General features: G+C 39.8%; 1 protein-coding gene and 1 pseudogene across 2 annotated transcripts in view; both read right to left on the bottom strand.

The window, feature by feature from the left end:
* COPG2 (COPI coat complex subunit gamma 2) overlaps positions 1–13,078 on the bottom strand; it is a 160,064-nt gene that overhangs the window by 131,739 nt on the left and 15,247 nt on the right. For both annotated transcript variants that reach the window (XM_033194246.1, XM_033194247.1), the window contains exon 5: positions 9,723–9,802. In XM_033194246.1, coding sequence (XP_033050137.1) covers positions 9,723–9,802 — 80 coding nt within the window. The remainder of the gene's footprint in view (positions 1–9,722; positions 9,803–13,078) is intronic.
* Positions 1,415–6,413, bottom strand: LOC117073344 (annotated as a pseudogene).

Here is a 13,078-nt window from a genome sequence, read left to right as displayed (position 1 = left end):
CAAGCTAGGCATCATGGCTTACGCCTGTGATCCCAGCACTTTGGGAGGCCAAGGCATGTCAGAGGATCCTTTGAGGCCAGGAGTTCAAGACCAGATAGGCAACATAACAAGACCCAACCTCTACTTAAAAACGCACACACACAAATTAACTGGACGTGGTGATACACACCTATAGTCCCAGGTACTTAGGAGGCTGAGGTGGAAGGATCACTTGAGCCCAGGAGTTGGAGGCTGCAGTGATCTATGATCACAGCACTACACTCCAGCCTGGGTGACAGAGAGAGACCCTGTCTCAGAAAAACAAAAGAGCAGCAGCACAAAGATCATTGGGAAATTCTTAGCCAAAACCAACTTTGGCAGTCTGGTTAGAGGAAAAGTCTCTCTCTGATTCTATTACTTAAAATCTATTACAGAATGAATCCGGAAATAGGTTTCATTTATCCTTGGTATCTGAGTTTTAAAACAAAAAGCAAAAAATCTCCACAATCTTGGATTCATGTCAATTTAATAATCATTTTGGGGGTGGAAAGGGCTACTTTGTCCCAGGCCCAGGGCTACTTTTAGGATAAGTTCTCTTTTCAGAAAGAGAAACACTAGGTATGACTAGTATCCCTTTTGCATATAATCACTTTGTGGGATGGCAGATGGTTCCAGGTTAGGAGTTCCCAAGCTCTAGTCTACTTTGAACACTCTTCAGACCATACTAGAAAGTTAGCCCTTTTCTAGGAACAAAGTGGGTACCTAGGAACAAATTCAGGTATGTTCAGTGAAGATAGGGCTACTTAAATCAATTCAAATAGCAACTGGAAATGATAGCCAAGGTTGTCACATAGTGATCAAGATGCTCTGCCTACCATTTACATAGATGTAAAAGTGCACTTTCATGCAGTTGGTATAGTCCTTTGGAGAGAGTTAAAGGGAGATAAATAGTGTCTTCCATACTGAACAGGCCTGTTAACTGAATACCTTGGAAGCTATTTCCTTGGAAGCTGACTTTTGCTTTCCTTTTACTTCAGTTAGTATCAGGAACTCATTGCCTTGTTGGCACCAGATATTTCCCAATTCTGTCTTCAGAAGAGTCTGTTATTAAGAAATGCTGGCCGGCGCAGTGGCTCATGCCTGTAATCCCAGCACTTTGGGAGGCCAAGGTGGGTGGATCACCTGAGGTCGGGAGTTCGAGACCAACCTGGTCAACATGGTGAAACTCCTTCTCTACTAAAAATACAAAAATTAGCCGAGCATGGTGGCAGGTGCCTGTAATCCTAGCTACTAGGGAGGCTGAGGCAGGAGAATCGCTTGAACCTATGAGGCAGAGATTGCAGTGAGCCGAGATTGCACCATTGTACTCCAGCCTGGGGGACAGGAGTGAGACTTCATCTCAAAAAAAAAAAAAAAGAAATGCTTAAGCACCCATATTTTCAAGTGACTGGAAAAAGCAGGAAAATTAGTGTTCATGGTAAGAAAATGTTGTCATTATGCTTCCACGTATTCACAGAGTACCCCCTTTCCAGAATGAGCTACTCAGCTGTGTGAGAAAGCCTCTTGTTCATCCAGCTTTGGCAAAGAGATATTACCTAGGGAGCCACAAAATACTCCTTCACGACGCAATGGGAGTTTTGTAGTAATTCTTCAGCACAGTTGCCTTCTACTACATTGTCGGATCTCAGGTACAGACATCTGCCCTCCAGGACCGACTCCATGGGCTCCACCCGTCGGTGTCCACAGCGTGGAGCCCATGGGCGAAGATGATGGCTTTCTCCAGCTGCACCACTGTCTCGCGACTGCCCAAGTCCACAGGCACTAGAGGCTCCAGGGTCTCAATCACCTCAGCCATGATCCGGCCACTGCCCTGAGGATCTGTCTTGGAAGTGAAGCCCCAGCACCCACCCAGGCACAAACACCCACACTCACCCTTCTCCCATTATTAACTGAAGAAAAATGGGTGACCTTTAGAGATTTTTTTCAAGATTAGGAAGCAAAAGAAAGTCAGAAGAAGCCAGATAAGAACTCTAAGGTGGATGCCTATGGACACTCTTGCAAAATTGCCCTTGTGTGATGAGAGGAACGAACAGACACACTGTTGTGGTGGAGAAGGACTCTCTGGTGAAGCTTTCCCAAGCGTTTTCCTACTAAAGCTTTGGCCAACTTTCTCTAAATACTCTCATAATAAGCTATTATCATTCTTTGGCCCTCCAGAAAGTCAACAAGCAAAATCCCTGAAGCATCCCCAAAAACTATTGCCATGACTTCTGCTTTTGACAGGTCCACTTTTGCTTTGACTGCACCACTTCCACCTCTTGGTAGCTATTGCTTTGATCATACTTTGTCTTCAGGATTGGACTGCTAGCCACATTTCTTCTCCTATTACAGTTCCTCAAGGAAATGCCTCAGCAACTTGATCTCACTTGTTTAAAACTTCCACTTAAAGCTCTGCTCTTGCCTGCAGCCAATCTAGATGCAATAGTTTTGACATCCATTAAATAGTTTGCTCAACTTTATCAGTCAGAATTGGGTAAGGCTGAACCAAATGAGGTGTCTATACATTGGCTATTGCTGCTGTTAATCATCAGTTTCAAAAATTGATGTAGATGGTCTGCTGCTGAAGATGAAGGGCTTCGTGGTCAACACTGTCTCATCCCTTCTTAATACAACTTATCTGTTTGTAAACTGCTGATTTCTTTGGGTCACTACTGCCATGCTTTTTTGTAACACATCAATAATTTCACCATTCTTCTACCCAAAGTTCACCATAAATGTAATGTTTGTTCTTGCTTCAATTTTAGCAGAATTAATGCTGCTCTGAAATGGATTCTTTTCAAACGGATGTATTAGTGTCTCAAGCTAGATACAGTTCGGACATGTTATTAACAAGTTAGTCATGAGTTAATATTTTAGTGCAAAAAAATTTTGAACTCTGATATGGTTTGGCTCTGTTGTCTCCACCCAAATCTCATCTCGAATTGTAATCCTCACGTGTTGAGGGAGGTAGATAATCGGATCATGAGGGCAGTTTCTCCCATGCTGTTTTCATGATAGTGAGCTCTCATGAGATCTGATAGTTTTATAAATGGCAGTTTCACTGTGCTTTCACTCTCTTCTCTCTCTTGCCACCATGTAAGATGTGCCTGCTTCCCCTTCTGCCATGATTGTAAGTTTCCTGAGGCCTCCCCAGCCATGCGGAACTATGAATCAATTAAACCCCTTTCCTTTATAAATTACCCAGTCTCAGATTATATGTGTGTGTGTGTGGTGTGTGTGTGTGTGTGTATGTTTGTGTGTATGTGTGTGTGTATATATATATATATATTTTAAGATGGAGTATCACTCTGTCACCCAGGCTGGTGTGCAGTGGTGTGATTTTGGCTCACTGCAATCTCTGCCTCCCAGGTTCAAGCGATTCTCCTGTCACAGCCTCCTGAGTAACTGAGACTACAGGCGTGCGCCACCACGCCCAGCTAATTTTTGTATTTTTATACGGGGTTTCCCCATGTTGGCCAAGCTGGTCTCGAACTCCTGACCTAAAGTGATCTGCCCCACCTCAGACTCCCAAAGTGCTGGGATTACAGGTGGGAGGCACTGTGCCCGGCCTCAGGTAGTATCTTTATAGCCGTATGAAAATGGACTAATAGGCCGGGCGCGGTGGCTCAAGCCTGTAATCCCAGCACTTTGGGAGGCCGAGACGGGCGGATCACGAGGTCAGGAGATCAAGACCATCCTGGCTAACACGGTGAAACCCCGTCTCTACTAAAAAAAAATACAAAAAATTAGCTGGGCGAGATGGCGGGCGCCTGTAGTCCCAGCTACTCGGGAGGCTGAGGCGAGAGAAAGGCGTAAACCCGGGAGGCGGAGCTTGCAGTGAGCTGAGATCCGGCCACTGCACTCCAGGCTGGGCGACAGAGCGAGACTCCGTCTCAAAAAAAAAAAAAAAGAAAATGGACTAATATAAACTCCATGAATATTTTTTCATAACACACATTTCCCATAAACTTTTTGAAGAACCCTCATAAGGCTGTTATGACATTCTTGTACAGTCTTTTTTGTGGCCATATATGTGTTCATTTTCCTTGAGTAAATACCTAGAAGGGGTATTACTGGTCACAGGGCAGGTATATAATTAACTTTATAAGAAACTGCCAAAACTTTTCCAAGGTGGTTGTATCATTCTACATTCCTATCTACAGTGTATAGGAGTTTCAATTGTTCCAGATGTTCAGTACTGGATTAGGCTTTTTTATTTTGGTATTGTCAAGCTTTTTTGTTTTAACCATTCTAGTGGGTATGCTATCATTAAGATTTTTTTTTTGAGACGAAGTCTCGCTCTGTCACTCAGGCTGGAGTGCAATGGTATGATCTCGGCTCCCTGCAACCTCTGCCTCCTGGGTTCAAGCAATTCTCCTGCCTCAGCCCCCAAGTAGCTGGGACTACAGGTACCTGCCACCACACCCGGCTAATTTTTTGTATTTTTAGTAGAGATGGGGTATCACCGTGTTAGCCAGGATGGTCTTGATCTCCTGACCTTGTGATCCGCCCGCCTTGGCCTCCCAAAGTGCTGGGATTACACATGTGAGCCACTGCGCCCAGCCTATCTCATTAAGATTTTTAATTTGCATGTCCCTGATGACTAATAATATTGAGAACACTGTGCTTATTGGCCATTTGCATATATTCTTTTGTGAAGTATGTGCCTTCAGGTTTTTTTAATCTCCATGGTTTCTTGCCAAGCCAACAAATTTTCTATGCATACAGAAAGGTCATCTATAACATTAGTTTCCTATTCCTGCTGTAACTAATTACCACAATTAGTAGCTTAAAACAACATGAATTTATTATTTTCAGTTCTGTAGATCAGAAGTCCAACATAAGTCTCACTGGGTTAAAATCACTGCGTCATTAGGGCTGTGTCCATTTCACAAGCAAAATACATTCATTCACCCCCTTCTAAGATCCTCCCAAAGTCTCAACACACTGCAGCATCAATTCAAAGTCCAAAGTCTCATCTAAATCTCATGGATTCAAAAATCTCAATCTTACTATCAAAATCTAAATTTGGTATGGGTGACACTCTTGGTATAATCCATCCTGAGGCAAAATTCCTCTTCATCTTTGGACCTATGGAATTAGAAAAGAAATCCCCTGCTCCCAAAATACTAGGACGGGACTGCCATAGAATATAGTTACAGATATTCCCATTCAAAATGAAAGAAAGTGAAAGGGAAGATGTCATTGATCCCAAGCAATTTTGAAATCCAGTTAGGCAACCTGGAATACGTCTCTGCATGGGCAGAATTCTGTAAAGTTCTCAGTTCCACCCTACAGGACTGCCCCTTTGCCCTCAGAGTCATCCTTCCTTTTTCATAAAGAGTAACCAGAATGTATTTAAAGCTGAGTAGTTCTACCAGCTTGTTTCCTGCCTGTAGAATTTTGGGGCTCTGATAGCCTTCTTTCACTTCATCCTCTCATTTCTTTTCTAATTCCATAGGTCCACAAATGAAGAGGAATTTTGCCACCTCTTTGAGTCTTTCACTTCATCCTCTCTCTCTCCCTTTGAGTTGCTACTGACATAGAATTCTCAAAAACTTTGCAGGTCTACTGTATAAGTACAGAGACTCACTCCATTAGACAAGAGGCTCCTCCACAGATCTTGCCTAGATCATCCCATCTCTATTTCTGGCTTCTACTTAGATGCTAAGGGAATCTACAAGTCACATCCCTTGATCTCTTCAGCGTTTTGTGTGAGTGAACGCTCTGACCTTTTGATCTTTCTGAGGTTTCAGCAAAAGGTTGCGCAGTGACTCCTTTGGCTTTTTCTCTAGAGCACGTTTTCCTGACAGTGAAACTCCTGACTTTAGCACCCTTTGCCACTTGGGTAGACTAAGAATTTCCAAAATCATCAAGTCCTGGTTCCTTTTTGTTTAACAGGTCTCCTCTCGATTTATTTCTCTACTTTCAAATTTTGCTATTAGTGGCAAAAAGAAATTAGGCCACACCTTCAACACTTTGCTTGGAAATCTCTTCAGTTAAACATCCAAGTTCACTGTTTGTAAGTCCTCCTTTCCACGTAATTGCAGTACACAAGCCTACCGAGCTTTCTGCCACTATAATAGGGATCCCTTTTCCTTCAATTCCCAACATTTTCCTCTGAGCCAGCACCTTTAATGCATTTCCACCATCTGTTCACAATGATTTAGATATTCTCTAAGATGATAAATGTTTTCTCTATCCTGCTCCTCACTTTTTCCTAAGTCTAATAGAGTCATTAACATTCATATTTCTATTGTCATGGCAATCTAGGCTTTTTCCATCATGCACCTCAAAATTCTTCCAGATGTGCTCACTGCATAGTTCCAAAACTACTTCCACATTTTCAGGTATTTGTTACAGCAGCACCCCACTTCCAGTACCAAAATCTGCATTAGTCTTCTATTGCTGCTGTAACAAAGCACCACAAACTTAGAGGAAAATACAACATTCATTTCTTTACCTTACAGTTATGTAAGTTAGAAGTCCAAAACTGGTCTCACTGGGCTAAAATCAAGATATCAGTACGGCTACAGTCCTTTCCGGAGGCTAGAAGGGTGAATCCTTGCTTTTTCTAGTTTCTAGAGGTTATCACATTCCTTGACTCATGGCCCTCTTCCCCCATCTCCAAATACAGCAACACTGCATCTCTGTCTGACCTTGTTTCCATCATCACATCTCTTACTGACATCTCTTTTGCATCCCACTTTCATTTTCAAGAAGTGTAGTCCTTAAAGTGCCCACTTGAATGATCCAGAATAATCTCCCTATCTGCTGTTTAGCAATCGTAATTCCCTTTTGCCATGTAATGTACATATTCACAGGTCCTAGGAAGTGGGACATGGACATCTTCGGGTCACTATTATCCTGCCTACCACATCTACTGATCACTTAAAATGAACTATTAATAGAAATATACCATAATTCAAGGTAGCCTAGCAGAACTTAGAGGGAAGTATTGACAGCTAAAAGAAACAAACAAAAAACTCTCAGTCAATGACTAATTTATTTAAAATTTTTCAAAATATTAGTGAATCTAGCAATCTAACTGAAGGTTTTCTGTTTTTTTGTTTATTTGTTTTTTTATTTGTGGTAGATACCATTAGATAACACCCATTTTCAACCCCTTCTCCCTTTTCTGTCCCTAATACTTGGGCTATAAAATACTAAACACTTTCCTGGCTTCCTAAAGATAGTCATATAACACAGTTGTGCCAAGTGAAATATAAAAATTGCCTTGGGAAAAGATACTGCATTCCTGATAAAAGAGGCAGATGGCATGGCCTTCCCTGGCTTCCTTCCCAGTACCCCTCTAGCCTTGAATGTGGTACACTGCCAGTAATTCGGGCATCTATTTTGCAATAATGGAGAATGTCCAAAGAATTCAAGAGACACTACCCCTGACATTGCTGAATGACTGAGCCAACACCAGCTACTCTATGCCTCTAGACTTATGGTTATATGAGAAGAAATAAACTCCCATCCTGTTTATGTCACTGTTTACATCTGCTTTTCTGTTATTTTCAGCTGAAAGTTTTCCTAATTGAAACTACAGGCCGGGTGCAGTGGCTCAAGCCTGTAATCCCAGCACTTTGGGAGGCCGAGATGGGTGGATCATGAGGTCAGGAGATCCAGACCATCCTGGCGAACACGGTGAAACCCCGTCTCTACTAAAAAATACAAAAAACTAGCCGGGCGAGGTGGCGGGCGCCGGTAGTCCCAGCTACTCGGGAGGCTGAGGCAGGAGAATGGCGTGAACCCAGGAGGCAGAGCTTGCAGTGAGCTGAGATCTGGCCACTGCACTCCAGCCTGGGCAACAGAGCGAGACTCCGTTTCAAAAAAAAAAAAAAAAAAAAAGAAACTACATTCCACACCACTACAGGTTAAACACAAGCACCTTTCTCTAAACATTTACTCTGTTATACAAAACCAGATTCACTTCAATGAGTTATAGTAATTAAGAAGGCAACTACTTTAAAAATAATATTTATTATACACTTAGAACTATAAATTATATATACTTATTCTAGGATATTTGCAAATCATAAAAAGTTTAAAGAAAACAAATATCAGCCACAATCCCAACCATCCAAAGTCTGTGTAACTTCTATCCATACTTTTTATATATATATATATATATACACACAAAATGTTCTTTTTTTTTTTTTTTTTTTCTGAGACTGAGTCTCACTTTATCACCCAGGCTGAAGTGCCGTGGCACGATCTCGGCTCATCACAACCTCCGCCTCTCAGGCTGCAGCAATTCTCCCACCTCAGCCTCCCAAGTAGCTAGAATTATAGGGGCATGCCACCAACACCTGGCTAATTTTTTTGTATTTTTAGCAGAGACAGGGTTTCACCATGTTGGCCAGGTTGGTCTTGAACTCCTGACCTCAGATGATCCACTTGCGTCAGCCTCCCAAAGTGCTGGGATTACAGGCGTGAGTCACCACGTCTAGCACATAAAATGTTCTTTAAAGTGAGACTATATGGAATACGTAGATTGACTCCAATCTCCATTTAGCACTTTATGAAAATTTATTAATATCAGATGTTTCAAAAATATCTCCAAAATTTAAAATATTTTATAACATGACAATATGGTTAATTAAATAATTTTATCAACAGTAGACACATAAGTTGTTTTGTCCTTTTTGCTGCTGTTAATGGTGTTGCAACAAACATCAATATACGTAAGTTTTTCTGTGTTATGTCTGATTATTTTCCAAGGATAGTTCCACAGATGTGGCCTTACTAGGTCAAAGGGATAAAACCGTTCAATTATTCAACAAATGTTGTTAAATTGCTTTCTAGAAAAATTGAATCAATTTATTACTCCGTCTCCTTTGTACAAGAGTATGTCTCCCTTACAATTACTGAATACTGCCTTTTTGCTTTTTTGCCAGTTTGATGAATAACAAATATTATACCTCATTCTTGAATTTTTAATTTATGTTTTTTGGTTACTAGTGAGAACAACTATCTAAAGACATTTAGATCCTTTTTATTGGTTATTTGATGAATTATCACTTGTTTCTTTTTAAAAGTTCTTTATATATTACAGATGCTAGCCTTTGATGTATCTGTTGTAAATATTTTATTTCAGTGTACATGTTATCACTTACTTTTTGGTTTTATCTTTTTTTTTTTTTTTTTGAGACGGAGTCTCACTCTGTCACCCAGGCTGGAGTGCAGTGGCCGGATCTCAGCTCACTGCAAGCTCCGCCTCCCGGGTTTACGCCATTCTCCTGCCTCAGCCTCCCCAGTAGCTGGGACTACCGGCGCCCGCCACCTCGCCCGGCTAGTTTTTTGTATTTTTTAGTAGAGATGGGGTTTCACCGTGTTAGCCAGGATGGTCTGGATCTCCTGGCCTCATGATCCGCCCGTCTCGGCCTCCCAAAGTGCTGTAATCCCAGATTACAGGCTTGAGCCACTGTGCCCAACCAGTTTTATCTATTTTTATGAACATTTTTATGCACTCAAATCTATCAATATTATCTTTTGTAACTTCTTCCTTTGCTTTATCAGATAAGGATGCCTTTCACATGATGAAAACTTCATTTTAGAAAAGAATGCTTTAAGATATTATATTCTTTTAAATTCCTATTGGCTTATGGTCAAAAAATAAAATCAACAGAGAGCAAACAGCAAATATTCCACTAAATATATAAGTATCTCATCCTAGATTTTGACCATTCACATACCTGCTTGTGACAATTATCACATCCTCAGAGATGGTAGCCATTTCTTTGATGGTAAGGTAGCACATTCTCCTCAATGTTTGCTGAAAAATTATTTATAAAAGGTAACAGATTATTCATAAGGAAATGGTTTTTTAAATTATCTGAAGTGAGGAACCCAAGTAGATATATATTTAGAAACATATTCTTAAAAGAGTCTCATCTACCAAGAAAAAAAAAATTAATATCTGGGTGAGAAAATATTCAGAATACTAGTATTTCCTAAACACAACGGATGCACTGACACAAAAGGTAAAAACTTAAAAATTCAATTATATGGATCTTTCTACAGAGAGATACAAACTAAGACTCTGATAGCTTGAGTCCAAAGACATAGGTTTTTTGTTTTGTCTTGTTTTGCTTTTTTGAGATGGAGTTACGCTCTGTTGCCTAGGTTGGAGTGCAGTGGCACGATCTTGGCTCACCACAACCTCCGCCTCCTGGGTTCAAGCAATTCTCCTGCCTCAGCCTCCCAGGTAGCTAGGATTACAGGTGCTTGCCACCACACCTGGCTAATTTTTGTATTTTTAGTAGAGACGGGGTACAGTGTTAATCAAAGGCTTGCTCCTGGAAAACATATTTTTTAAGTTCTTAAAAAATATGTAGGGATAAATGGGCAAACTCTGCACTTTCCTCAGTTCAGTGTATACCAATGCTTTCTCCTGAAACCTAAATGAGATTTCTAGATGAATACCTGGATCCAAGTAAGTACTAAGCTAACAATGCTCCATCTACTCTCCCCGACACAACTGGATCTCTGATTTATTCACACACTATGGATAAATGGGCAGCGGCCAGACCCCAGATTCCTCTAGTCTGTCCTTACTGAGTAACCTCAAATTTATTTTAAGCAGAGAAACCCAAATACATCAGACGCAGCTCCAGAGGCCAAGCTATGGAGAAAACCTTGATACTACTGAACCCATCAAGGAAAGAGAAGAGAGCAAGGATCCTCGTGGTGATTAAACACAGAAAAACAAACAAACAAACAAAACACACACACACACACACACACACAGAAAGTCAGTATGGGCACACACATGGGGCAGATCAAAGCTACTATGAGAAGAAAACAAAAAATAAGAATCAAAATTTCAGGAACACCCCACCCCAATTAAAAAAAAAAAAAAGTTCTGTGAGAAGCAGAAGAAAACAAGAGATACAAAAAGAAATTTCATTAAAACACAAAAACATGGGGGCTCAACATTATTAGTCATCAGGGAAGTGAAAATTACTTATCCAATGAAAAATTAAAACCACATTTCAGAAATTACCTCACACCCACCAAAATGGTGAAAATTCAAAAGACAAACAATATAAAACATTGGCAAAAAATGTGTTCTTAATCACTAAAACATACTGCATAAACAAATACACAGAAATGCTGAATAAAATAGAAACAAAAATTTTAAATGTGTAGCCAAGGACACAATTAAGAGAAATTCACAGATGCTAGAAATGAACACAACCAAACATTCATAGCCACAGAAGGATCTTACTAGCATGGGATATAGTATCTAACGTCTAGGAAAATAAGATTCTCAAAGTTATATTCTTCAAGCATAAGGAAAATCATCCCAGATAACTCAGAAATAGAGCAAGGAATGAAGAGTTTTTAAAAAGTGCTAAAGACATGAGTAAGTCACAATGAACAAACAAGACTCACAAGAAAATGATAGCATAGAATATATGAATGTAAATGTGCATGTGTGTATGCATATATACACATATATATGTTGATATACTCATGTATGTGTAAGGAATCGGAGTATCCTAAGACTCTCGAATTTCCCATGAGTAGGGAAAACACAGATATGAGTATTTGATTTTGATAAGTCAAAAACCCACTGCAATTTTGAGTATAAACGATAAAAAAAACTTCCAAAGTATTATCTCACAGGTTGCTGATGCTCTGTTTATTTCTAGTCTGTCTTTTTTTCCTCTCTGCTTTATTCTGGACCACTTCTACTGCTGTCTTCAATAACCCTGGGGTTTGTTTGTTTGTTTGTCCTACATCTCTAATTTGCTATTAACCTCATGTAGTGTAATTTTCATTTTATGTATTTCTTTTCTTTTTTTTAATTTTTGGGAAGTGTATTTGGATCTCTTTGTATCTCTCCTATTTTATGCTTTATTCTTGTTATGCCTCTCTATACACTCTTAAGCATATAGACCATGTTAATAGTTGTTCTAATGACATCATCTGCTCATTTCATCACCTTTATCATTTCTGGGTTTGTGTATGCTGATCCATTTTTCTCCTGTTTATAGATAATATTTCCTGTTTATTTGTATATCTGATAATTTACTAGATGCTGCACATTGTGAAGTTTATTATTTTGTTGTATGATCTTACACAGTATTGAACTCTATTCTGTCGTGAGGGAAGGTTACCCAGGACTAGTGTTTCCCCCCTCCCGCCACCTGGAGGCTTACTTATGGGCTTTTTAAAGTTTTAGTGTAAGGTTATAATATATTCCCATTACTTAGGTAATAATTACTTATGTATGGTTTCCTTTTGAGAACTATACCAGATGTCTTACGCAATACAAGGTCTTTCCACTCTCACTGGTGGGAATACAAACTATTTGGAGCCCTGTTTTTCAGATTCTTTCTTTAGCTTTCAGTAGTTTCCTTTTTTACATACACAGATCAGTTTTTACTTAACCAAAGACTCAAGGGACAGTCCTCAGAAGATCATGGAATGCCTCCCTCTCCTCCTTCCTTCTCTCCCCCGCCCTCTTTTTCTCTCCTGCTCCTTCTTCTTTGGTATTCTGCTTCACAAATTCGAGCTTTCTTGGCTCCTGACCTACATTGGTTTTCTCAGCTCTGAGAGAGAGCTAGGCCTGTAATCTGTTTCCGGGCCATGATCTAGCACAATCCTAGGACTGACCTAGTTTCCCTTCTTCAGATCACAGTCCTGGGATACCTATTATCCAATGTCTGAAAATGTTACATCATAAATTTTGTTTGATTTTCTAGGCATTTATAGTAGCAGGGTAAATCCAGCCCATTTACTTTACCATGGCTATAAACAAAACAGAAAAAAAATTTCTTACTATCAAAATAAACAGCGACTGATTTAGTTATTCTTTTATTATTAATTTCTAACACTATCCCATTGTAAATAAAGAACACAGTCTACATGATTTCAATCTTTTGAAATTTGTTGTCTTGCTTTATGGCTCAATATACAGTCAACTTTTCATAAATGATCTTTGTGCTCTTCATTTACATTTAATGTGGATAATGATATATTTGGGTCTATATCTACCAGGTCATTATATGATTTGTTTGTCCTGTTTGATCTATGTGTCTCT

Source organism: Trachypithecus francoisi, unplaced genomic scaffold (genome assembly GCF_009764315.1).
Source record: "Trachypithecus francoisi isolate TF-2019V2 unplaced genomic scaffold, Tfra_2.0 Lachesis_group4, whole genome shotgun sequence".
Lineage (NCBI taxonomy): Eukaryota > Metazoa > Chordata > Mammalia > Primates > Cercopithecidae > Trachypithecus > Trachypithecus francoisi.
Note: the sequence above shows the minus strand (reverse complement) of the source record. Positions and strands in the feature narration are given on the sequence as shown.